We start from the raw sequence: 27,726 nt of genomic DNA, 5'->3' as shown, positions 1-27,726 counted from the left end.
TGGCAAGCATTTCAACCAATAAGAGAGTAACTCAGGAAGGTGGATGGGAGGAAGTTGTTGCTCAACCGCTTAAATTAGCGGTAGCGAGAAGCCTGGCGATTGGTGCCTGGATTGTATCGCGTTTCCAAGGCGAAGCTGGAGCGGCGGCGGCGCCGGGGACAGCAGGGGAAGTCCAGTGCGGCTCAGCCCGGTCTGGCCAGGGGTTGGGGACGCGACCATGAGTTTGGCCTTGAGGTCGGTATGGATGGAGCGAGGCGCCGGGGTCTGAACCTAGGCTGGGACCCCGCGGGGACCGAGCGCGCTTGCCGAGGCCGCTCCCTTCAAGGGCTACTACCCCGGGGGGCGGGCCCGGGCTTGGGCCCGGGGCAGAGAGGGTGGGGGCGGGGAGGAAGGTCCGGCGTTGCTCAGTGGCTGGGGCGGCTCGGGGCCCCCGCCCAGCGCTGGGGCTTTGGAGGCAGCTTGGGGCCCATGTATCCCAGCTCTTCGCGTTGCCGCCAGTAGCTGCCTGCCGCAACCTACCCTTTTGTCAGGGCCCTTCCCCTCCGGCAAGACACGGGTTTAGCACTTAGCAGGACTCCTGCCCGTTTCGAGGAAGCAAAAAGGCCAGGTGTCCTGCTGGATGCTGAGCGGAGGCGTGAGGCCCTGGGGAGCGTCTGGCACAGAGCATCGCAGCAGCCCCTCGGTGACCTGCAGCCCTCCTGCACGCTGACTGTGTCCGTCCCCCCGGTCTACATGTGACGGGAGCCCTCACCGAGCAATAGTCCTTAGGATTAGCTAAAGTATTTAGCCGCTCTGGGTGATCCTTCCACAGGCTCAGTGCGGACCCCTTGGACAGATGGGGCCTTAACGCTTTGGTTAATCTGTACTGACTGTTCTTTAGTAAGGGCTGTTGCCATGTGTGTGTGCGAGCCCCATAAAGTTCAGGGGGTTTTTTTGGATCAGTTTTACTTCAGAAATGTCATTGTTAAAACAGACCTTTAGTTTTAAATAATCATAAGTTTGCAATAGGTTTCAATAAGTTTGTTTTGCTTGTGAGAGCTGCTAGAGCATCAAAAATAAATAAGATTTCAGAATCTAGTGTTAAGGTATCATCTTTCCTGTTGCATGTCGCATACTATCAGTACAGTAAATAATGGTATACATGTGACTAGAGCTTTGTAAAGCACATATCTGGCCAAATCCTGCTTTCTGTCTGTATAAACCAATACATTGAAAACCAGGTGCATCAATCTTCAGATATACTGACAAGTTTCAGAGTAGCAGCCGTGTTAGTCTGTACCCGCAAAAGGAAAAAGAGTATGTTTGGCAATTTAGAGACTAACCAATTTATCTGAGCATAAGCATTCGTGAGCTACAGCTCACTTCATCGAAAGCTTATGCTCAAATAAATTGGTTCGTCTCTAAGGTGCCACAAGTGCTCCTTTTCTTTTTGTCAGATATACCGAGTATGTACTCGGTGCACCTGCAGAATGGGAGGGGAAGGTGGCTCTAGTAATTTATTATTTGCATTTCAGTATTGTACTAAGGCCCTTTTCAGGATCAAATTTCCATTGTGCTAAGCATTAAACAAACACTTGGGTAGACACAGTACTGCCTCCAAAGAGCTTAAAAGGTATCTAATTTATTTAAGATTTTTTTTAAAATGTGAACTTCATCCCTACAGCTGAAGAAGTGGGTGAAGTTGGAACAGTTTCTCAAGATTCATGGTGGATATTTCATCACTGACAAACTTTAAATCAAGTGTGGATCTTTTCCATAAAATAGATGCTCTAAGAATTACTTTGTGAAAGTTCTATGGCTTGTGATAATACAAGATGTCAGACTAAATGATCACAGTGGTCCCTTTTGGTCTAAGAATAGAATCTATGAAGGGTGGATCTAAACTATTTTTCCAAGTCCCCATTCTGTAGCTAACTAAGGGCTGTTTTAGCCCTTTCATAAATTACAGAGGCTGGAATACACATAATTTCAATGGCTGGAGTGGTCCCCTACATAAACTCTTCACCAGCTAGTGATAACAAGAATGCAAGGTGGGTTCAGCTGGTGCAAGCCTTAGTTTTTCTTTTATACACTTTGTTTGCACTGGTACAGCTACACCATTGGCTGGTTGCTGATGACTGAATCCCAAGTATAAATGCTTTGAGGTAGGGACTTCTTGGCATTGTACAACAGCACAAACCCAATGGGATTCTGGTGCGTAATGGGCTCCTAGATATTACTGCAATACATGTAATATATAATTATAATAGAAGAGGTCTAGCGTTTCGGTGAGAATATAAGGTCACCATGGAAGAAAGCATGGAGATCTTTGTGTGAGAAGCAAAGAGTTGTCTAGGCTGGTGTTACTGACAAAGTAAATGGGGTGAGGAAAGATGAAGGCAAGCAATTTCTGATAGGGTACTCTGTCATCCATCAGAATTTTCTGCCCTTTTTCCAGGGGATGAAGAGAAGCAATTTCTGTAAGAGTATGCAGTAAACAAATATCCAGTAAACACCCATCACAGACAACTGTCCCACCTACTCATTCAGTAACAGTCCTCTAGCACAAGGGTCCTCAAACTGGGGGTCAGGACCCCTTAGGGGGCCGTGAGGTTATTACATGGGGAGTCACCAGCTGTCAGCCTCCACCCAAACCCCACTTTGCATCCAGCATTTATAATGGTGTTTAAAATTAAAAACACTTATTAATATTTTTAACGTGGGGGGTAACACTCAGAGGCTTGCTATGTGAAAGGGGCAGTAGTACAAAAGTTTGAGAACCACTGCTCTAGCATCATGTCAGTAGCCGTCATTGAGCAACCACCAGTGAATGCACACGCATGCATCCCAACACCAGCCAGTCCTCACAGCCAACTCCCCCTGTAAAGAAACACCTCACGTGCAGCAACAATCTGAGTGAATACCCTCATCTGCAATCCAGCACTCTTACTGCAAGCTAACACCTTTATCCTGAACAAACACCTTCTAGGCAAACACCTTCAATGCACATCCATGTCTCCAATAACACCCCAGTGAGTTTGTGTATATACAGAGAATAACAATACCTTATAGGTTGAAGACTGCCAAAGCAAACATCCCTGTGCACAACCTGACATTCCCACTCTAAACAGATACCCTCCAAGCAAATTTCCCTGGGGTCATCCATCAATATCTTCAAACTGCACTCAGTTCCCCTTAGCAAACAATCCTCTATATCTAAACAACTCCTGCACCTTATCCTGAATCAACACCTCTTCCCTTTAACAAATATTCTTGTGAACGCACTATACAGTAATCACTAGGGATCTATCTACACACTCCCAAAATCCTTTATCATCCAAATAGCCTTACTACTCTAGCACACACATCCCCAGCATACAACAACCACTCCTTGCACATGCACCAGCTGACCCTTTATGCACATCTTGTGTGCACGTGCTTCCAGTTCCACGCTATTGATGCTTCAGCAATAGCCACCCGCCACTATCATGTTCACAACATCCACGCAGCTCTCACTCCCTACATGCATGCCATACAATGTATTGTATTCATATTTCTCAAGAACTTCATCTTGTCTCACATGGCAAGAGAGAGATGTACTTGCACAATATTTGCAAATATTTTCTTTAAAAATGTGCAGGGGAGCAGAAAAAGCCTTAATGTGTGAGTTTTAAAGGATTTTTTTTTAAATAAATCTTTTGTACATGCTATTTATCTAAAGAGTACTCTATTAGAAATTTGAATTTATAGATACTAACTACTAGCATTCTCACCCCTGGACCTCAGCTTGCTAGTGCAAGGCCTTGTTTACAATAACATATATTTCCTAAAATTTCCCACCATTGTTACTGGCACCATCATCTTGGCTCTGTATGTGGTAGTGATTTGGGGAGAAGTCACGCAGGCAAAGCGCTGATAGCTGTCTGCACTGCTGTCTAAACTTGTGCTCCCATCATTCCTACCTCTTAAGGAACTGAACAGAAAGTAGCAACAGTGGAAAATATTTAGGAACAATTTTCTAGTGTAAGCAAGGCTTGAAGGTCTTTGGCCATTAAAGATAGCTCTAGTGGCCAGAGGTTGTATGCTGTTTGAGCCTACATTTGCAGCCCATCAAAATGTTCCAATCACTTCATTTTTGACCACAGTTAGCAAATAAGCTTTCCTCATGGGCTGCATCATTTCAGTTGCCACTCCATCTCTCCACTTCAATTCATCTGTGTGTTGTTTCAGGAATCCTTCTATTTCTGTTTTTTTCTTTTCTGTGATTTTCATCATATAGTGGCTTTCTCCTGATGTTTGTAGGAGTGTTGTATGTTCAGAAAAAGGGGTGCTTTTTTGCAAGTTTTTGGAGTTCATGCTTAGAAGCTACCTTAATTTACTTTGAGACTTTGGCCGCCTTGATTTTTTTTTTCTAGGATGTCCTCAGCTCTTGCTGTGGGGCACCTCAGCACTGTGTCTAAAGATATCTTTTGGGCATTATTATTTATAGTGCAGTAGGATCTTAGATGCTCCAGCTAAGATAGGGATCCCATTGTGCTGGGCACTGTACAACCGTGTACATAGAGAGAGAGAGAGAGAGAGCGAGAGCACTCATCCCTGCTTTGGAGGGAAATGACAGACAAAAGGTGGGAGGAAAAAATGCACACAAAGGTAGAGTGACTTGTTCAAGCTTACACAGCAGGTTAATAGTTAGAGGCACAATTTGAATCTGGGTTTTCTGATAGTCAGGCCACTGCCCTATCACCTAGACCAAATGCTGCCTCTATGCTCTGATTGATTTTTACATAAGTTAAGGTACCTTAAAAGTGTTATGATCCTTCAGCAACTTTACTTGAGGTCCCTTAGTACTCTGTTAGCAGCTTTTAGGTGCAGCAGTTAGGTACATTGTCTTGTTTTCAGCTATTGCTTAACGCCATTTGGGCTTTCTGTTTTGAGGTGTCCCAGTGGTACTGTATCATATGGACTCTGTCAGCTGCCTTTGATGCCATTGACCATGAGATATTGACCAGTATGTGAACCCTAACTGGAGGGAGTGGGGATGGAGTCTCTCTGGATAGGCTCCAGGCTTTTCTTGTGAGACATCTCAGCTGATAGTTTTGAGAAATTGCTTGTATTACTTGTAGGGGCACACAAGAATGTCATCCCTTTTTTCACGTGGCTTTGAGACTACAAGGATTGGTGAGTAGCGATGGGCTATGCTGATGAGATCCACCTCTTTGTATCCTTATGCCCTTTCTGACCCTGCCAGTATAGTGGAACAAATAACCCATTTTCTTCTTGAGGTGAAGCTTTGACAAGACCTAACTGGCTGAAAACAGGAAAGTTTGAAGTAACATTGGAAAGTTGGGGGTTACAACCAGAAGAGTTAAAAAGAGCTAATTTTTTTTTTTTTTTTGGTCTGCATCCTTATTTGAGCGAATGGGCTGCCTTTGGTAATGTATTTGTAGTTCAGGCATCTTAGTTCCTGGCCTTCTCCCAGATATTTAGGAAGTAACTGTGGCTCGTGATTTTTTTTTTCCACGTTGGCTGCCTTTGTCACCACAAGACTATACTACTGTAATACACTCTACTAGCTATTGAGACCATTACAAAGCTGAAGCTAATGCAGAATGGGTTTGATCGACATATAGTTTTTCAGCTTGCGCTTATGAAACATGCTCCATTTTCACTATCTGCTTGTTGCCTTTCCAGCAGAGTTTAGGATTTTAAAGTTTTAACCTGTAAATTGCTAAATGTATGCATTTCTATGGAGCATTATTTGCTGTTGTGGAGCATTGTACAAGTGAGGTTTTATGGCACTTTGTTTACTAATGATATTGTAATTTTAATAGCTGTAAGGGCACCCAGAGTGTAGAGTAGTATCTTTTATAAATCTAAATAAATTAAAAGAATTGGTTTGAGATCTTGTTACCTGAGAAACTGCCCCTCTAGCTGTGTGAAAACACACATTTATGATCACGTGAGGCACTCCTGGTTTAAATGGGAGGGGCTACCAACAGGGCATTTTCCACGAGGGGTATTCCGATCTGGAGTTCACTGTCCCACTTGGTTTGCCAGATTTATCAGTACTCCAGACACTTAGTGAAACCTTCCTGGTTTATTTCTCTTGGGCATTTGGGGAGGAGTTGAAATGAAGGATTTGAGGTGGTCAGATGTGGAGTGATAATGATTATTATTGTGTTGGTGGGAAAAGTTATATGGAGCTGTATGGGCAAATCATTAGATATGTGGATTTTGATACTGTGTGTATTTAATTAAAGTTAGCGTGCCTAGAGGTATGTCGTATATACTATATTACAACTCTGTATAAATAAATAATCCTGGCTGTGCCACGGAGTCCCTCTTTGGGTTTGGGCAAGTCACTTGAACCTTTCTTCCTCATTTTTCTTGTGCAAAATGGGTAGAATATCTACCTACCTCCCAGATATGTTGTTGTATTGTTTACATTTGTAAAGGGCTTTGAAGATGATAAATCCTATTAATAATAATAATTAATAATATAATATGAGCTTATTTTCTTTTAACTTGTAGGAATGATCTTGCAGTAGACAAAACCAAAAGGAAGAAAAGAAGAGAATTGACTGAAGAACAGAAGCAAGAAATTAAAGATGCTTTTGAGTTGTTTGACACAGACAAAGATAAAGCAATAGATTATCACGAATTAAAGGTAACTTTTGTTTTTTCACTTAACTTTTGATCGGCTATATTTCTAAAAGAGCTCAGCCCACATTTAGACACGTAAATAAATTGGCCTTATTTTCAGGAGTTTTCAGCATCCAAGAGCTCCTGCATTGGTGAAGGAGTGGTTGTATTTCAAAAGTGGCAGGATTTTGAATCAGAGTCCCAAATATTCATGCACAAAACCCACCCGTATGAGTGGTATAGTAACATCTGCATTCTGGGTACCAGGGGTCTGAGCTCCAACTTTTTCACTGACAACTGAAGCACTAAGGGTGGCAGAGTTGAGATTTCCCCCTCAGCAGGGACTGTTGCAGTACAGTTGCAGATCTGGGCTCTCCAGTTTGAGTAGAACAGGAAGTGGGAGAGGCTATTGAAAAGCACCCTGATTTCCATAATCACACAATACATTGAAAGCTTTGGCTGTGTGGTGGAAATCCATTGATTTTGAGGAACTTTTTTACATAAAAGATGAAAATTAAATTTATTAAACTGTGGACTAGGGAACTAGGATTTACTAACTGGTACCTCTTAACAGGGAACCTGTTGACCCATGGGACTCAAATTTGGTGTTCCAAACTTATGTAAGGGTCTTTGGAATCTCTCTCTATTCCCCGTTTTGCTGCAGGCCTCCATCCTGATGGTCATCACTTCAACCAGGAGAGGCTTGGAGTTGCAGCCTCTACCAGCCAGTCCCCCTTGCTGGAGATCTATAGGGCTGATACATGGAGCTTGGTGCACATCTGTATGAATCAGTATTCTCTTGATACTGCATCATGTTTTCTGGAGGGTAGTGCTTCTCTCATTATGTAACTAGTAGGGCTTCTCTGGGAGGAAATAGCTAGTCTCATACAGCGGCTTTGTGAAGGCAATGCTAGAAGGAAGAAAAGAGGGTTATTTACTTTGTGACTCCTGTTCTATAAATGTCTTAGAGCCATGCTCTGTAGAGCCATGCTAACTCCCTCCAACCATTTGTTTCAAAACTCAGCTACTTTAGGTCTTCTGAAGGTGGAGGAGAACTGGGGACTGTTGGGGGGGGGGGGGTGGGCGGGGAGGAAGTTTTTATACCTTTGGCCAGTATAGTTAGGACTCAAGGGAAATACTTGCATCCCCATCTGTCATTATTGTATAAAAGGTTCAGTAGCTGTATGATTAAGTATGTGACTCCTACACTGTGGTTCTGAAGATGAGACAGTTGGAGAACAGAGGCATATAAGACAGAGTAACTCCCTTTCCTGTATAACCTTATCTGCAGTGGAATTTGGATGTATATAGTGGGAATGGATTTGACAAGTGTGATTTAGAGTGAATGCCAAGGTTCTTAATTTAGCTGTAGAAGGGTAACTACAAATGTTCACAGTTGAAATAAAGAACATAGTTCCCCTGTAAAATTTATAGCTTTATGTAACATTTCCCTCTTAAAAGGATTAAGAGTTGTTTTTTGTAAATTAAGGAAAAAATCTGCTTGCCCACTAGAAGTATTTGGCACATCTTATAAAATCTTGGAAAGCATGAAATTTTACGTCTTGACTTCACTTTGTGGCCTTTTTATAAGTACTGTTCTACTTTTGAGAACTCTTTGTAACCAAAGATGGTTTATTTATGATTGTATGTATTAAAGTGTTCGTTTCTCCAGTTACCAACATTTTATATTGGATAATAAGGTACTAACTTAGGTAAAAAGAGAAGTATCTGATCTATATTTTGAAGGTGGTATATTGTTGTACTTCTGTTTTATTCCAAAAGGTGGCAATGAGAGCCTTGGGTTTTGATGTAAAAAAAGCTGATGTGCTAAAAATACTTAAAGATTATGATAGAGATGCAACAGGCAAAATCACCTTTGAAGATTTTAATGAAGTTGGTATGTATATGATTTTAAGAACATATTGAAAGGTTGGGGGGTTTTTTCGTCTGCTGCTGCCTGATTGCATACTTCTAGTTCCAAATGAGGTGTGCGGTTGACCAGTCAGGTTGTAACTCTTGTGTTCAGTGCTATCATTGCAGTTGCTTCAAGACGGGTGGGAAGAGATCTTAACAGAAGATGTTCAGTTTAATAGACTTTGACCCTAGGTTCTCCCATCTACCAAAAGGAAATGTTAAAAAAACACTTTATTGTGCGGGTGCATACTTTTTCTCTCTCCCTCCCTCCCTTCCTCTCTCTCTCTGCTATGGTTTTGGGGCTTTTTGCATTTTTCTTAACTTAGCTAAATTGATTCAGGCCTCCCTACTCTTTATACTGCATCTACCTATGAGAAGTGATTTTTCTGGAGGAAGTGATTTTTCTGGAGGAAGTACTTTTTGTCTGATTGACAGGTGCTGCTTCTGGTGAGATGGAATTTCTCTTTTTCTTATGTATATGCTTTTTGTTTTTCTCCTCTTATCCCTTATGTTCAACCAATTTCTATTCTTCTGTCCCTATTCCTGCTTTGAGTGGCCATGAGGCAGCTCAGCTGGACAGAACCACATACAAAGTAGGAAGGTGATACTCTTGTCTGAACTCCTCTCCAAACTTTGAGTCAGTTTCAGCTCTGGTGAAAATGACTTGGCTCTTTCTCCTTTACTGGTACGGGATACTTCATCTAGCTGAACGAACTGGAATGACTGGAGGAATGTGAGATACAGGAATATACAGCACAGTAAAATTACTTGAGCCACATTTTGTTTTCTTTGATGTAAATTAGAAGGGAAGAAATACACTTTAATAATCTTCACTACTATACCGCAAGTTGTTTATTAGCTTGAACATAGGAATGAACCACATAAAAACAAAATGAATAAACTATTATATATTTTGTTTTGGTTTATAAAGTCAAGAACCCTCTTTGAAATTTACATATATTTTGCATCTTCCGTCTTTTAGGTTATGTTTCAATTAGTTTTTTGGAGTGCTCTTTGGATAAGTAAATCTAAATTTGGTATGGTCAAAGGACAACTAAGATTCAAATAATGTAATGCCTCTATACATACATAATTATTTTAAAGCTAAATCAATAAACTCAAATTTTGCAGCAGAGCCACAATAAATTTGTGAGCTTAGGTCTAATTTTTCCTGTCAAGTTCACAAAACCAGACAGTTCATTCCATCTACAAACAATAGCAAGTTCTAAATGGTTCTGTAAGCCCCAGCAGCGGAGAAGTATTTATAATGGCTTGTTGAAAGTCATAAATAGCAAGTCTTGTAATACAAGACTTAGCAGGTACAAAGAGTGTGAAGATATTTTCTCTGTTGGTTCCAGAAATGGGTGAAGCAATTACTAGCAAAATATTTTGATGCAACAGATTTTGTCTTGCTTTTCTCTGCTATAGGACTGACAAATGGATGTGATAAAAAGAATAATCAAGATTGATTAAGCCTTCCTGGATTAGTGTCTTGCTTTATATAGTAAAAGCCTCTTCAGTGCCCTGGGAGGTCGGGGCTTTTTTCATAGATTACAAAGCCATAAGGGACCATTGTGATCATCTGGTCTGACCTTGTGAATAACACAGGCCATAGGACTTCCCTGACTTTATTCCTGTTTGAACTAGAGCATATGTTTTAGAAAAACATCAAATCTTGATTTAAAAATTTCCAGTGATGGAAGTGCCCTAACCTGTGGTAACTTGTTCAAATGGTTAATTGTTTTAACTGTTTTGTTCTTGTTGCAGTTTGTATCATACCTCTTTTAAATACCCATGCTTTTTAGTGCCCAATTGCTTCTCTCTCAGTATCAAGAGGATTCCACAAAATTTAGAAGCAACAGAGTCACATCTATACATCCTATATAGCAGAGCTTTTCCCAGAGCACCAATTTGAAAGGGACTATGGCTGTGTACACTTAGCCTCCTACAGACTGGTGCTGTGGGAGAGGTCTACGTATCAAAAGCACAAATGAGGTAAACTGCTTTTCAACCTCTATTGTAGCTGGACATGCCACAAACAGAGAGATATGTACAAGGGAAATAGAAGGAAATAAGATAAACAAGTAAATAAATGAGGCATAAGCATATTGAATTGAACTGAACTAGAAAAATGCAGGAGTGAAAGTGTAAAATGCAATTAAAAAGTATATGTCCAATGACTCTCCACCTTCAACTTTTATATTTCTATTTATATTGTCTTCCTGAGTTTACAACTCTTCTTCACTCCCTGAATATTTATAAGCATATAAATAAGAAAATCACTGTGGATCATTCTTGTCTATCTAAGCTAGGTATTTATACCATGCTCCTTGTGTTGGTGTCTGAGCATCTTCTTAATAGCTGGATTTTTCCTGAACTGTTGATACGTCTAGGTCAGGGGCTTCCTCTAGTCCAGAAGTTCTCAAACTGTGAGTCGGGACCCCAAAGTGGGTCCCAACCCCATTCTCCTGGGTTCAGCAAGGCTGACTTAGACATGCTGGGGCCCAGGGCTGAAGCCCTTGGCGGTGGGGCTCCAGTCACAGGCCACCCCACCTGGAGCAGTGGAGCTCGGGATTTGCCCCACCAGCACCACCTGGGGCAGTGGGGCTTGGGCGGCTCCAGCATCAGTCCCCACTTCTGGGGTCATGTAGTAATTTTTATTGTCGGAATGGGGTCACGGTGCAATGACGTTTGAGAAGCCCTGCTCTAGTCTATAAAATATGTCCTGAAAATGTAGGTATTGGGAAGTGACAATGATTAAGCCACTTTTGCTAGAAAAAGTAGAAAGAGAGGCATATTCAGAGTGGTTCCCTGAAGAATCCTTTCTAAGAATGTACCATGTCAGTTGCTGTCAAATCTGAAGTGCACAATGCTAAAGAGACTTGGCTTAGCTGTCCTCTGAAACTATTGGCTAAGTTTCCTCTTCCAAACTGATCTTTTTTTTGCTTTGAAATAATGTTGCACTAGCCATGCAGTGCCCCAACTGGTGCCTTTGATTGTAATACAGCAAACATTTAACATCCAAATCAGACATCTTGTCTTCACAGGAGACGGTGTTTGAAGACAGCCTTCCTTTCTGGCCCAATCCTAAAATTTAGTGTTGACGCTGAAACTGAATGGAAGACATGAAACAAAGATGAGTCTGGGGTATTCAACAGATCTTAACTTAGGAACTGTGCAGCAGCACAAAAACTGTTATAACTAACTAGAAATACCAATGTTTAAGACTTTAATAGTCAATTAAAAGTGCCTGATTGAAAGCTAAGAGGAATCTGAACAGGTGAAATAGTTTTAGAAACCAGAAGCTTAGGAAAAAAGGACTAACTGAACTTAGAAAGTAGAGCTGGGACACTGTGAAATTGCCATATTTGAAATAAATGGTATCTTATTTTCCCTATATTAGTGACAGACTGGATATTGGACAGAGATCCACAAGAAGAGATACTCAAAGCATTCAAATTATTTGATGATGATGACTCAGGTAAAATAAGCTTGAGAAACCTGCGCCGTGTTGCTAGAGAACTAGGTGAAAACATGTCTGATGAAGAACTACGGGCTATGATTGAAGAATTTGATAAAGATGGAGATGGAGAAAGTAAGTATTGAACTGAACAAAACAAAATTCATCTTGCCTTGTTTTAATTTGCCTTGTTGTTTTTGTCCCAATCTTAACTTAAAATGTGGTTCTGGTCTGAGAAGTGACTGTAAAATGGTCAGTGTTAAATTCTTTGTTTGCCTTTTAATGACTTTCAGAACAAATTTGCTCAACTGACAAAATAAGAGATTGATTAGTATTATTTATTTAATCATTTCTAACTCAGCAAACACATCTTGGGACCTGAAAGTTAAGTTGGGTTCTTTCTTGTTTGAATATGATTACCGGTAACTCCAATACAACTGAGGTATATTAGAGTCTAGTTAAGGTACAGTTGAAGCTGAAAGTAATTGAGTCAAACATGGAACTTCATTATGCCATTTCTAGAATTGAACTACACTGCAGTCATTTCCACTCAAATCAAATCAAGAAATACTTAATTGAATTATTGAATATGGTGAAATTGATAAATCCCAAAGGAAAACCACAAAGGATGTCCCTGAAGAGGCCATCCGTAGGATTAATTGCTATATCTATTAGCAACTAAGGAGTTAGTGAAGGACTGTTAGTTAAGTATCTCAGGCCTAAACAGGCCATATGTGAACATATCACATGGCTACCACTGCTAGGAAACAAGTGATGATGATGGTAGGTAGTTTTCATCATCAGTTAGAAACTTTCTTTTGGGAATATCTTCATCTTTAAACAGGGTGACTAATAAAAAAAAATCCTGTGAGGTCCTTCAAGTTTAAGTGAATTTGGTATTCAAAAATTGCTACATTAATAGGGCTGTAAGCTGAAATCCTCAAATTATCCTCAGAATAGGTACAGCACACACAGCTGTAGGTGCAAGCCTCCTTCTCCCCCCCCACCCCCCTTGGCATCTTCACAGTTGACCTCAATGTTCTTTTGAAAAGAGGATTTCTAAGGTTGAGAGAGTAGTTCAGTCTGCAAGCATATTAAGTCCTTGGCCTCTTTGCTGACGTTGCCAACAAGGGTGCCAGTTGTGATGGTAACTTTTGTTATGTGGACACCTTGTAAGTAGGAATAGAATAGAGACCACCAATTTATTTCACAAAGATTACTGAGTTGCAGCTACTTTGGGTCACTGCTGACATTTCTGAATTCAAAACAATGACCAAGCAGTGAAAGTCTCCATTTCCTATTATCCACAGAACCATTCATTCTTCTCATTAGATATTTAAGTACAGGAATGTATGTGGGAGATTGACAGCATAATATTTATCTATAACATTGTTTATCTATAAGGTTTTATGTTTCTTCCAGTTCTCTAAAGCAAACTGATGCTGTTTCTTGCACTTAGATTTTTATTTTTTAAGAATGAATTTTTATGAATCATTGTTCTGTTTAGCTCCAAACATCTGGGCTGTATAACAAAATCTGTCTTCTTTACTGCAACTCTCCCTGCTGAAAAATATCTAAAACTGACAACTAGTATCATTTTTAAAATATACTATAAATATAGAAATAACACCTCTTGTTCTAGCACAAAACAATACCTTTTTCACATAACTTCTTGTAAAAAAAGGTATTGTTTTGTGCTAGAACAAAGGTCCACTTACAGCAAGTGCTAGTTTGTCCCCTTTCCCATCCATTAGCAGAGGCTACCCAAATCTACTGGTTCTGTCCTTGGAGAGCAGAAATGGCAGTTGAAGTGCAGCTCCAGGGCATCATTCTCTCCTCTCTAACAGCTTCTGTGCTGGAGCTTCATGAGGTCAGGTTTCTATGGTATTTTGGGACCATGAGTGGAACAGCATATGAAACCCACGACTTCTAACTACACTAAATCACAACTTAATACTGCTTCAAGCAGCATTCAGTCTCCTGCAGTCTCTCAGTGGCTTCTAGTGCACAAACACGTTCAATAGTAATGTGCTGAGCATAAGCTCCAGCAGAGAAGTAAAGGAGAAAATTCTCCATACACTTGCCTCTGCATCCGCTTCAGCCCCAGGAAAGGGGTGTGTAACTTTAGCCCCGTTGCTCAGGGCTGAAGCCCTCGGGCTTGGGCTTTGGCCCTGGGCCTCAGCAAGTCTAAGCCAGCCAATGGTGACCCCATTAAAATGGGGTTGCGACCCACTTTGGGGTCTCAACCCACAGTTTGAGAACCGCTACCCTAGTGGCTGAGCTGCATAGACACACTTTGATATTGGGCAATGAGATAGAAGCTGGTAAGACTGAAAAGAAGGCTAAGTCCTAGCTATTTGATGATCTGCTGCAAGGGTGGGAAACCTTTTTTCTATCAGGGGCCATTGACTTACAGAAAAAAATCAATCGTGGGCCCCACACAGCCCCCAGGGGGTGAAAGTGGAGTGCGGAGGCTCAGGGCTTCCCCCTGCAGCAGGGCAAGCCAGCACTTGCGACTCCAGCCCCATGGGGTGGTGCGGAGACCTGGGGCTTCCCCTAGGGTTGCCAACTTTCTAATTGCACAAAACCGAACATCCTTACCCCGTCCCCTGCCCTGCCCCTTCCATGAGGTTAGGTCCCTTCTCTGAGGCCCCGCCCCACACTCACTCCAGCCCCACTCCCTCCCTCAGTTGCTCGCTCTCCCCCACCCTCACTCACTTTCACTGGGCTGAGGCAGGGGGTTGGAGTGTGGGAAGGAGTGAGGGCTCCACCTGAGGGTGCAGGCTCCAGGGTGGGGCCAGAAATGAGGGGTTCGGGTTGCAGGATAGGGCAGGGGGTTGGGGTATCAGAGGGGGTGCGGGCTCCGCTGGAGGTGTGGGGTGGGGCCGGGGATGAAGCACTTGGGGTTCAGGCTGGGGCCAAGGGGTTTGGAGTGCAGGAGTGGGCTAAGGGCTGGTATGGGTTCTGGCCTGGGGTGTGGGCTCTGGGGTGGGACCAGGGATGAGGGGTTTAGGGTACAGGAGGAGGCTCTGGGCTGGGGTAGGGAGTTGGGGTGCGTGAGGGGGTGTGGGCTCTGGCAGGGAGTTCCAACCTGGGGCAGGGGGTTTGGGGTGCAGAGTCTGGGAGGGCATTTGGGTGTGGGAGGGGCTTCCGAACTGGGGCAGGGAGTTCGGGGTGCTAAGGCAGGTTCCCTGGCTCTGCACTGCTCCTGGAAGCAGCCGCTACGTCTGGTCCCCTTGGTGGAGACGCGGTCAGGCGGCTCTGAGCGTTGCACTGCCTCCCTCTTCTCCTCCCCCCCCCCCCCCCCCCCCAGCTCCCATTGGCCGAGGTTCCCAGCCAATGTGAGCTGCGGGCCTGGGGGCTGGAACAGTATGCGGCGCTTTCCTGATCACCCCTGCACCTAGGGGCCGGGCATGCCGGCCACTTCTGGGAAGCTGCACAAAGCCGACCACACTTTTAACGGCCTGGCAACCCAAGCTCCCCCCACAGCAGGGCGAGCCAGCGCTCGCGGCTCCAGCCCCATATGGGGGCACCAAGGCTCGGGGCTTCCAGCCCACGGCATGGAGACTTGCCGCAGGCCAGATGAAATTAAGTAATGGGATGGATGCAGTTCCCCAACCCTGATCTATGGGTCTACCACTAAAAATCATGACTGTGATGTACAACCTGTCTAGGCCAAAGGGTGCCAGGCTGGGACTCTGCTGGGAGTCAAGAATGACGTACTGGAAAACTGGCTTATTTGAGTAACACTGTGTGAACACCTCTTGAAAAACAGATTATGCACTTAAAATTGTAATCTCGCCATTACATGGTGACATACGGCAAAACACAGGTCATGTTTTTTCAGTAACTTTTCACACATTTCAGTGGCTTATGTCCTATGTTGGCAGAGTTGTAGCTTGAGGGGTAAGCATATGGCACAAAAAATATAATGCTGTACCAGTATGGGCTAATTCTTGTTGTCTGAAGGATTCTGTAGATATATTCTGGGTATGGTATTTTTCTCTCTACAAAATAATAAAAATGCACTAGAACAGCAGTACACTAGTAGCACAATTTGAGACTCAGTTGGTCTTTGACCTGGGTCTCAGATGTTGAGAGCTCCTGAAGAGGCAGTGTACTTCCCATGTGGGAGAACTTTACATTATTCTGCAGTGACCTTTTGGTCAAATTCAGGATAAACATTGCTGGGCTGTGAAGGGAGACCAGACCTCCTTGATTGGCAACCTCAGCCTGATGATTGTTTCAGAAAAGGTTTAACTCAATCACATGAGTTCTTTTGGAGTTTTGTGAACATGTAGGGGAAAATGTGTCTTAATTTCTTTATAGACCCTTTTAGGGTTGGATAATACAAAATGTTTAAAAAACAAACTTAACATTTGCTATGGTGAGTCAGTGCGAAGTGCTTTTGACACATTCAAAGAGATTTAGTTAGTAAATTAAAAGAAACTCATTCTCTAAATATAGTATTAAATGGCTTATATTTTCCATGTTTATGTTCAAAACAAGTCTCTAGTCTTTTATCAGTATTCATTGCAAAGTCACAATTAATGCTAGATAGAGCCTAATTTTTAGTAAAGATGGGGAAAATCCAAAAGCAAGTAATAGAAAAACAGGGTTTTTGCAGTATAAAGGAATATTGTCTTACCCAAGCAAACACCTGTTCTAGGTACTCTGACATCTTGTCTCCTTTGGGACATATCAATGTATTGGCACTTTTATGTTCTAGTTCTGTGCAACTAATTTCAGGTGGTTTACATAGCAAGCGTTATGTCACAATAGTAGCCTAAAGCCTATATTTCTCCGGTCTATTTATGACTTCCATTGCCATAATATCAGAGCACCAACTACAATTATTTAAAATTAAAAATAACAATGTATCTTTCTTGCTTCCTGTAAGAGGAATAGCTTGATTAAGTTATAGGGACTGGTGTGCAAGTGGGCGTATTGTATATCTGTGTGTACTGAAAAATTAGAGAGAAAGCTAAGCAGAAATCAGCTAAATAAGCCCCTTTTCTGTTTGAATCTGTTTTAATGAAGATGAAGGCCTGATCTACTCTACAGAGTTAGGTCAACGTAAGCTGCCTTGCACTGACCCAACTTAGTAAGCGTCTACACTAAAATGTTGCTCCTGCCAGTGTAACTCACCTGCTATGCCAACTTAACTCCACCACCGCGAGAGGCATAACGCTTCGGTCGACGTAGTTGGGTCGACACAGTGTCAGTGTAGACACTGTGTTATTTATGTTGACTTTAGTGGTCTCCAGGAGATGTTCCACAATGCTCTATGGTGACCACTCTGGTCGTCATTTTGAACTCTGCTGCCCAGTGGCCAGGTATACAGGTGTACACCCGTCCCCTCTAAAGTCCTGTGAATTTTTGAAATACCATTTCCTGTTTGCTCGGGGTGGAGAGCTCACTTAGTGACTGCCTAGCTGACCATGCTGGCTCCATGCTGGAGACATGATCCTGCCTGGAATACACAGGAGTGGTGGATCTCCTGGATCTGTGGGGAGAAGAGGCTGTGCAGGCACAGCTCTGATCCAGCTGTAGAAACATCGATATCTATGAACAGATTGCTCAGGGATTGTGGGGGCTAGGGCTACAAGAGGGGCCCACAGCAGTGCAGCGTGAAACACAAGGAGCTGCAGCAGGTGTACCAGAAGGCAAAGGAGTCCAACAGTCACTTTAGTGCAGAGCTGCAGACATGCCGCTTTTACAAAGAGCTGCAATCCCCAGACCCCATAACCATCTCCAAGAGCCCCATGGATACTTTGGAGGAGCTGGAGTTACAGGTCCCTGGAGTGAACAGTGAGGAGGAGGAATATGGGAGACAAGCGATCTGGGGATCCAGTGGTTCAGCGAGCCAGGATCTGTTTTTTGACTCTAAAGCAGTCGAGCAAGTCCCTGCAGTCCAGCATGGGCAAGCCTGATGCAGGGGAAGGAACCACTGATAAGTATGCAGTTTGCTTTGATATTGCAGTGACATATACATTTACTTTTTTTTAATCATGCTAGAAGAGAGAGTTAAATATCCAATAGAGGTAGAGTTGCTATTGGCTTCTCATTCCCGTGTACAGTTAGGCAGAGGGAGCCCTGCAGAACAGTTTATGTGCACCGGGATGTCCCGTGAATCTTCCATAGAGATCTTGAGGAAACTTTCCTGAAAGTCGTCTGCAATCCTCTGCTGCAGGTTTCTGGGGAGGGCTGCCTTATTTCTTCTGCCACGGTAGGACACTCTCCCATGCCACTCAGCAGTTACTTCAGCAGGCACTGTTGCAACACACAGGGTAACAACATATGGCCCCAGTCTGCAGTTGGAAGTGTGCAAGAACTGTTCCCTTTCAGCCTCTGTTACCCTCCAGAGTGAGAGATCTCTGCTGAAATCACCACCGCCTGTGAAAAATGGTGCCTGTATTCTGTTCAACTGCCCTATTTGCATGGCTGTGAGCTACCTCCCCCTTATTGTCCAGACTCCACACGCATCCCATCCCTGGTCTGTACTCACCAGGGCTGGGACTCCTGCCGTGCTTTGTGAATCCCCAGAAGCAGTGAGAATGTAGTGCTTGCAACTTGTGTGGATTGAAGGTAGTGAGTTCATTATACGAAGTTTCCGTTTATTTTGTGAATATATTCACAATAGAACCGCTGCACATTGCTGCTGGAAATGTGGCCTTGAGGGTCTCTCCATGCATGCCAGCAGAGCAACTCAGCCAGATAAGGAGAAGGAAGAGGACATAGGATGGCATGTTCCAAAAGTGCCTGCAAACCTCTGGTGTTTCAGATACTCAGCACAGGTCTTGAAGGATCGCCTTGGCGGACAGAGTGGACAAGGATATTACTACACACATAGCACTCATTACAAGGTTCATATTGGGGTACAAAAAACAATGGCAGAGCACGCTACAGCAACACGCATTACTGTGGCTCACTATTGAAATGGTCTTTCAAAGCCTCCCTGAGTGATATAGCTCCCTGTTGAGCTCTTCTTATAGCTGACAGCCTTTCCACCTTCACCCCAGTGGAAACTTTTCCTTCTTTGCTTCACAGATATTTTGAAGCACACAGCAGGCAGCTATAACCACTGGGATATTTTTTTCACTTAGGTCTAATCTTGTGAGTAGACTGTGCCAGCAGCCTTTCAAATGGCCAAAGGCACATTCAGCTGAGCCTGTAATTGAAGTGCTCCTTGCTACTGTCGAGATGGTCGGTTTATGGCTTCATGGGCCACGGGAGAAAAGGGTAGACTGGGTTTCTAAGGATCAGCATGGTAATCCTCTGGTCTGGAAAGAAAAGTCCCTGCTTGCAGCTTTCTGAACAGGCCCGTGTTCTTAAAGATGCAAGTGTCATATGCCTTCCCTGACCATCCCACACTGATGTCAGTAAAACGTCACCGGTGATCTACCACCGCTTGCAGTACCATGGAAAAGTAGCCCTTTATGTTGATGTGTGGCAATGTGGTCTGGTGCCAAAATAGGGATATGCGTGCCATCTATTGCCCCACTGCAGTTCTGGAACCCCATTGCTGCAGAACCATCCACTATGTCCTGCACATTGCTCAGAGTCACAGTCCTTCACAGCAGGACGCAGTTAATGGCCCTGCATGCTTGCATCACAGCAATCCCCACGGTGGATTTCCCAACTCCAAATTGATTGCTACTGATCATTCGGGAATCTGGCTTTGCAAGTTTCCATGCAGTGACTGCCACTCACTTCTCCACTGTCAGTGCAGCTCTTATTTTGGTGTCACTGTGCTGGAGAGCTGGGGCGAGCTCTGCACACAAATCCAGGAATGTGGCCTTATGCATCATCCTATACCTGCAGAACACTGCAATCTCACCAATCAGTGCTTGTATCTCGGGTCCAGAACTGGCATCCCACCATCTGCAGCTGCTCTGTGAATGCCAACAACAATCTTGAATTGTTTCTTTTTATGTCCCACAGCAAGCTAACCTCTAAAGAATCATCACAGTCCCTGCAGGTCCTCTGATGGCTCTGCAAATACTGCAGGATCAGGTGCCCTGTGCTCACTAGTCTCATCACAATAGTGCAGAGCTGTGCAGGATCCATGGTTTTCACACAGAGTGGATGTGCAGGTTTGTGAGACTTTTGAAAAGAGGCATGGAACATTATGGGATGCAGATAAAATTATGGGATGGAGCAAAGGGCATCATGAGACATTGAAACCATGTTCCCCATCACCCCTGTGCAACTCATTTACCTCCATGAGACATTGCTCACCCTTACCAAAACACCCTGTGTTTGGAGATAGCAAGTTGTACAGTGGGATAGCTAGCTATGGTGCGCAGCTCTCTGCATCAATGCAGGCGCTGGTAGTGAGGACATGCACCACTGACACAAGGAGCATAGCCTGGACACGCAAATGTGATTTAATTACTGAGGTGGCTGTACATTGTTGTAACTTAAGTTAACTTAATTTTGTAGTGTCTACTTGCCTGTAGCTCCTTCAACCTGGTTCCAAATGATGGGCACTATTAAAGGCACACAAGTAGACTTTCTCCTTCACAGTAGTGGATGGAAGATGCAATTAAATTTCTATGACAGATGGTGAATAAAGCTTTCTGAACATAGTTACTGATGCTGTCCCTATGTGTTTGTACAATGCTTAGCACAATGGGGTCCAATCCTGATTGGAACCAATATGGTCTGACAGAAAACAAATAAGTAATACTACTGTCTCTGACACTACCACTTTTCATCTTCTAATTCTTAATGTTTATGCTAGACATTTAAAGTACATGCAGATTATTCTGTTATATATTAGGAATGTGGGCAGAATTTGCAGGCCACTTTGGTAACTTGCTAGGTGTGTAGGGCTACACCCAATGTCTTTTTCTGAGAACAAAATTGATAGATTAAAGTCAAATTCTGATCCCTGAATGTACATTCCATGTGACTTGGTAAAAAGCCACTGTGGACTCTCAGTGGATCCGAAAACTAACTATGTAAAGAAGGGGTGTGCAAACTACAGCCCACAAGCCAAATCTGGCCCGCAAGCCGCACCATGCGGTTTGGCCCCGCTCCAGCCGGGGTGCTGGGTTGGGGGCCGCACCACACGGCTCCGCCCTTCTCCAGCCAGGACACTGTGTGCCGGAGCAGGACCGAGCCACATGGTGCGGCCAGGGCGCTGGGTCGGGGGCCGCCCCACGCCGGCCAGGGCGCTGGGTCGGGGGCCGCCCCACGCCGGCCAGGGCGCTGGGTCGGGGGCCGCCCCACGCCGGCCAGGGCGCTGGGTCGGGGGCCGCCCCACGCCGGCCAGGGCGCTGGGTCGGGGGCCGCCCCACGCCGGCCAGGGCGCTGGGTCGGGGGCCGCCCCACGCCGGCCAGGGCGCTGGGTCGGGGGCCGCCCCACGCGGCTCCTGGAATCCGCAGCATGCCCCCGCTCCTGCTCCTACACACTCCAGTGGGAGCTGCAGGGGGCTGCCTGCAGATGGGGCAGTGTTCAGAGCTGCCTGGCTGCGCCTCTGCCTAGGAGCTGGGGAAGGGACATGCCATTGCTTCCGGGAGCCACTTGAGATAAGCGCCACTTGGAACCTGCATCCCCTGAGCCTCTCCACACACCCCAACCGCCTGCCCCAGCCCTGATCCCCCTCCTGCTCTCCAAACCCCTCGCTCCCAGCCCGGAGCACCCTCCGGCACCCCCAACCTCTCATCCCCAACCCCACCCCAGTGCCTGCACCCCCGGCTGGAACCTGCACCCCTTTCCACAGCCCTGATCCCCCTCCTGTCCTCCGAACCCTTCGGTCCCAACCCAGAGCACCCTTGTATGCCCCAAACTCCTCATCCCCAGAGCCCGCACCCCCTCATGTACCCCAACCCCAATTTTGTGAGCGTTCATGGCCCACCATACAATTTCTATTCCCCATTGTGGCCCTCAGGCCAAAAAGTTTGTCCACCCCAATGGACAATAGCAGTCCACCCCAATGGACAAAAGCAATAACATGTATGCAGGTACAATATGTCTCTCTTATCCCAATGCTTACCTAGAGAAGTGAAAAAGGCATTAATACAGTTTCTGTGTAATTTTTTCGTGCAGTTTACTTACTTTAATTTGTGGCAGCATCTCCCTTCTCTCTCCCCTCCCCCCAGTATTAAAAATGTAACTTATAAATTTCTTAGTTTGTAATTTCAGCAGGACAAAATACTGTGTGCCACGATGCACACTGATACTTGTTTATCATATGTCTACTAGTAAACGTGAAGCATATCCATGTTTTAAAAACTTGTATCCATGTTTTACTACTAAAAATTTAATACATTACTACATAGCTTGGAAAATAAGCTTCTGTGCTTGCTTGCATTACACAGCAGCTGATTTTTACATGATATACACCAAGTATTGAACTGTAACTGACTATATGTTGATGTTATCGAGACCAAGTGGATTGGCACGCATCCTCTCTTTTGGTTTCTTAAACCTGTCTTTTTGCTTTTCACTATGTCCTTCAGCCTCCACCTTTTCTAGAAACCAACAAACTTTATCTTGTACTAATTTATACCCTATATACTGTATACATCTACTCCAGTAATCCATATGTCTGTTATCTTTAATATTAAATGTTTTGGTCTGTGTTGCCTATTTATTCCAAGTTTCTGATTGGTGGGATTATCCTTTAGTACTTGAATACTTTATCAGCATATAAATTTTTTTGTAACCTTAATCCTAGATATAATTTTGACCAGTCTCTGTTCAGTCATCATTTACTATACTTTCTAAGACAAAACTACATTAAAATGGATTTAATGTGGAGAGTAAATATCAGTAAGTTAAGGGTGGGAGGGAATAACAGGGTTTAAAAGAAATCCAGACACTTTGATCTGTGGAAATGCACAGTTAGGTCATCCATTCAACCTTAACTCTGTCCTGTAGCATGTGATTATGAGTAAGACATTTCAGTGTTTTGCTCACAGATTATATTAAAGTGATTGTTAAAGACTTATTGATATTTTTCCCTTTATCTTGTCATGACAGGTTAGAACGAAGATCTTTTGGGTGCTTTAACTATATGAATATCCACTGCTTAACACGTTTGGCTTTCATTTACATGTAAATTTAACTCTGGAGTTTGCAGTGCTTAGTTGGGGATATTAAGTACAACATCTCTGTAACTTTCACTCTTAAGGTAATGACATGAACTCTTAACTTAAATTGTTTTTTCCTTTTTGGTCTTAGAATTTTCTTGGTTTTGAAAACTTCCAAATAGAACAAGTTTTGCATAAACACTAAGCAAGAAACCCAGAAAGAATGCTTCCATGCAATATTTATTAGATTTGAATATATGTAATATCAGCCTTCAACAATTTGTGTGCAGATTAGCTTAAGAGGAAGTATAGTGATTGGTGGAGTTACCTCTGATGTCAAAATGGCTCTTCAAGAATTACTTCAGCTCTAGGTCTGAACCTTTATGTAGCACAGGGATTTTCAAACTGTGGGTCACGACCCCATTTTAATGGGGTCTCCACGGTTGGTGTTGGCCCTGGGCCCCAGCAAGTCTCAAGCCCAAGCCCCACCGCCCAGGGCTAAGGTTACATGCCCCCTGCCCAGGGCAGAAGCCCTTGGACTTCAGCTTTGGCCCCTCCCTCTTTCCCTCCCTACCCAGGGCAATGCGGCTCAGTCTTCGGTCCCCCACTCCTGGGGTCGTGTAGTAATTTTTGTTGTCAGAGGGGGTCACGGTGCAATGAAGTTTGAGAACTGATGTAGCCTATAGAATCATAATGATTGGATACAACAATCAGTAATAACTTCACTTAGTTACAGCCTAATTTCTTCAAATTTAGCTTGTGTATAAGATTTCAATTAAGTTTAACCATATGGAAAGTTTGAAACATGGTTGTTTTGACGTTTCACTCCATATTCTTTATGAAAGTATGCTTCTAATGTGGATATGGCATAACAGATATACTTTATGCAAGATGGGTCTTGTAAGATATCATTGGAAAGGTTATGATTTACTGAATGTGATTATCCAATTTGTATGCATGTATCATTTCTGTATCTAAAATTAGGAATATGGACTATAACAATTACAACTGGGGGTGTATTGGGAAGACACCCACCAGAAGACAGGCCATCAGATTTGATGGGCCATCAGGAAGGAACAACAAGACCATGAAGATACTAATCTCTCTCCCTCCTGGGAGGCATCCCGGATGTAACTGTGACCCTACTAGGTCAGGTGGTCTTGTCAGCTGATACTAAACGTTATCTGGCACTTCTTGTAACTTTCCACTAAAAGGGAAGGGGAGTCAAGTTTGGGAAACAAAGGATTCCCACCTTATGTCTTATTTAAGGGTGGAGCGGGAGGCAAATGGGACTCCTCCTCTCCGTGGTCTGTCTGCCCAAGAAGAAAGACTGCTAAAGACACCTGAAGGGAAGGCAAAGAGGTTGCGGGGGAGGGAAGGGAGTCCAGACTGAGACAGGAGTCCAGTCTGAAAAGAAATATAACGAACTCTAAATCACAAAAACTTTGTAACTTGCCTAAAATAATATTTAGGGTAAGAAATTGTATTTTTTTAACCTGCTTCTTAAGTATATTGAACTTAGCTTGTGTATTTTGTTTTATTTGCTCAGTAATCTGCTTTGTTCTCTCTTATATTCACTTAATTAACTTTTTATAGTTAATGGAATTATTTCTTGTCTATAATATAAACCCATTTGTACAATTCACAATGGGCATGGGGGGGTTTGGTGGTAAGAGGCTGTGCATACCTTCCTCCACAATGAGGGAGGAGGCAGATTTCATAATATACCTTTTGGGTCTGAACTCCAAGGGAGGTGGACACCTGAGTGCTGGGGGAAAATCCCTTCAGCTGAGCCTTCCCAGAACTGATATTCATGTCTTTTTTGTTCTGCAGTTGGGTGTGGCCCTGCCTGTGTGTGTGTTGGAGGAGGATTAATAGTTTGGCTTAGCAAGACAGGTTAAAAGGGTGCCCAGGCTAGCATAACAGGCAGGCTCAGTGGTATCTCAGCACATCAGGTGGTGCGTAGTAGGCAGGATAGTGTGCACAGCTTATTGCCCTGAAATACTGGTGGTGATTTTAAGTGGGGTGACTAGAGAACAGACAAAGTGGTTATGGTTTGTTGTTTTCGGGAAGGGAAGTAGAGGCAGAAAAGCAGCAAAATGACTGAAAGTGAAGTTACCAAAATGTTGGCGCTCTACAGATTGGAAGTAGAAGAAAGCAAAAAAAAAAAATGCATAAGAGATAGTTAGAATTAAAACAGATGGAAATTGATGAGCAAAGGACTGCACATCAGAGAGCCCTGGCACTGAGGCAGCTAGAGGCGGATTTCATAATATAACTTTGCGTCTGCACTCCAAGGGAGGTGGATACCTCAGTGCTAGGGCAAGTCCCTTAAGCTGAGCCTTCCCAGAACTGATATTCATGTCTGTTTCGTTCTGCAGTTGGGTGTGGCCCTGCCTGTGTGTGTGCTGGAGGAGGCTTAATAGCTTGGCTCAGCAAGACAGGTAAAAAGGGTGCTCAGGTTGGCATAGCAGGCAGGCTCAGCAGTATCTCAGCACATCAGGTGATGTCCTAAGGGGAGCAACCCGTCACAGTTGTTGTTCCATTATTAAAATGATTCGGGGCAAAGGAAACACTGTAACAGAAGCTAAATTTCTTAAGGCTCCAGTTTAATTTTAACTCAAACTAATTAAGAAATTTACTTGTAAATTCATTGTAAGTACTATAACTTTGGGGAAGATATATATGAAAAATACACTAACAAAGCAGTTGAATCCCTGTTTTAAATGCAAACTGAAATTCCTCCATAACCATGGAGAGACACTAACACCTTCACAATGAAAGATTTTTTTCCAGTGATGAAATGTTGAATACGTTTAACATTTCCTTATAACTTCTCTGTTTCTGTATAAGAGTGATCAGAACTGTGCACAATATTCCAAACTGGACTCTTACAGTCTCTCTTTAATAGTTTCTTTGAAAATTACTTTTTATAATAGGTAAATAGAACTATTGCTATGGCAAGATAATATTGGTGTGCACTGAGCTTCTGGCTTCAATGACTTCTTTAGTAATGCCTAAATACTGAACTTTTGGCTTACGTTTTTAAAAATTGTGAAAACAGTGTTGTGAATACATTTTGTTTAATGAAGAGTCTTAGCTTGTTATAAATTGGAAGCAAAAAATCCAGACCTGCGTTTATTAACTTCAGTGTGCATTGGATCAGTGTCTAAGAATACAAAAGGGGAAGCTTTAAAATAAAATGTGCAACATGTACATAAAATATTTTCCTGTCATTATTATAGACCTCTACTGTGCTTGTCTAATTACCTTCTGTCTCTCTTACCACAGTCAACCAGGAGGAGTTCATTGCTATTATGACCGGAGATGTTTAAAGTTACAAGAAAATGAACTCAACAACAAAAAGGGAGGATTATTGGCTGTTAACATTTTAATTGCCATCTTATGGTTCTGTTTATTTCTGTAGCTGGACCCATGCAAAAAAATTATTTTCCTCAAAGGACCAAAATAAACATATGTTTTACGTACTGATACTTCAGTAATTTGTAACATTAATTTTTAGAGTAAGCAGTGTTAAGTTTCTAAAATGTTTGAGTATTCATTTGTAAAATAGCTTTGTATGAGATTTCTAAATTAAATCATATTCTAAAAATCTTTTGACGTTTACTTTGTTAGCAGTAGCTGTGGCCTTAGTTTTGATATATAAAGTTTTAACAAACTTCCATTTTTAATAAAATGTTCTTTTATTATTGGTATTTGAAAGTCTTGTTGTTTTTGTGTTGAATCCAAAACTGAATTGTACTGTAACTTAAATTGTTAGTCTTAAATATGCTTTATTTTTCAAAAGTAACAGTGGATTCTTTTGTTGGGTATTTATAGTTGCACCTCCGTTGTGTGTCATGACTTATTAAATGAGCAAGCATTCTTCACAGTTACATAGATGAATACTACTAGTTTTGCATCACCCACATACCCTGGTTTTCTGTGTGATGGTAAACAGTATCAGAAAATGTGAGTAATTCTGAAGTCGTTTTTTTTTTTCTGTTCCATGGGTGAGACTGCAATATCTGTTTTTGTTTAAAAGGAACTAAAGTGCTCTTAAGGAGGCACAAATTTTTTCCTACAAAGTGCCTGCTAAAATAGCCACTGGAATTTTAAGCCTGTTTAATCTTTGGAATTCTTGGCCTCTGGAAACTGGTTCATTTTTTGTTCTGTTTAGATACCAATTTTAGGTAGATTGAAGTGTTCTCCAGTGCCTCAGCATAGTGCAGTACTTTTTCAGCAATAGCTGAAACTTTTTCCTCATCTATCTTACCAAAAAAGACCTGTGCTCACTTGCTAAGGCATTCTCAATGATCAGTTCTATTCCTTCTGACTGTAAGGTGATACAATTAGTAAGAGGCCAGTGTTTTGCTGTTGATTCCAAAATTTCAGGCAACATCCTAGGATCTAGGCAGAACCCTATGGATTTTGGGAAAAATCAGAAAACCAAAAGGGGAAAAATGGGGGACACATGGTGCCCCTGATATGTTTAGCAGAGCCAGGGCTTGAAGCACCTCTGCAATTTTCTATAGATCAAACACCTGGTTGATGGCACCAATGAACACCTTTCAGCATAATCACACCCCTCATCCCTGCCCATCCTCCCAATAGAGTTTAACATGCTGACACTCCTGAATGATTTACAATAGAGCCTCAGTTACGAATACCTCAGCAATGGAGGTTGT

At 43.0% G+C, this 27,726-nt stretch overlaps 1 protein-coding gene across 4 annotated transcripts; it reads left to right on the top strand.

Annotated features, from left to right (window-relative positions):
• The first annotated feature begins 40 nt into the window (after nt 1–40).
• CETN3 (centrin 3) lies at nt 41–26,754 on the top strand. Of its 4 annotated transcripts, XR_006290888.1 has the most exons (7): nt 45–234; nt 6,511–6,646; nt 8,404–8,518; nt 11,939–12,130; nt 22,989–23,139; nt 25,420–25,482; nt 26,330–26,754. XR_006290888.1 is itself a non-coding variant. In XM_037903218.2 (6 exons), exons 1-6 carry the CDS (start codon nt 218–220, stop codon nt 26,371–26,373), a joined length of 567 nt encoding a protein of 188 aa, XP_037759146.1. In that variant the 5' UTR covers nt 41–217; the 3' UTR covers nt 26,374–26,754. The 4 variants fall into 4 exon arrangements, 2 of the variants coding, with proteins under 2 accessions (XP_037759146.1, XP_043402551.1); XM_037903218.2 differs by lacking the exon at nt 22,989–23,139 and having other exon boundaries at nt 41–234; XR_006290887.1 differs by lacking the exon at nt 25,420–25,482.
• Nucleotides 26,755–27,726: the final 972 nt, after the last annotated feature.

Source organism: Chelonia mydas, chromosome 5, assembly GCF_015237465.2.
Source record: "Chelonia mydas isolate rCheMyd1 chromosome 5, rCheMyd1.pri.v2, whole genome shotgun sequence".
In the NCBI taxonomy this organism is placed as follows: Eukaryota; Metazoa; Chordata; order Testudines; family Cheloniidae; genus Chelonia; species Chelonia mydas.
Note: the sequence above shows the minus strand (reverse complement) of the source record. Positions and strands in the feature narration are given on the sequence as shown.

Excerpts from the sequence above, each read along its gene's own strand:
- CETN3 (XM_037903218.2), top strand. Across the intron at positions 8,519-11,938 it reads TGAAGATTTTAATGAAGTTG|TGACAGACTGGATATTGGAC; the intron begins GTATGTATATGA and ends TCCCTATATTAG. Across the intron at positions 12,131-25,419 it reads TAAAGATGGAGATGGAGAAA|TTGGGTGTGGCCCTGCCTGT; the intron begins GTAAGTATTGAA and ends TTCGTTCTGCAG.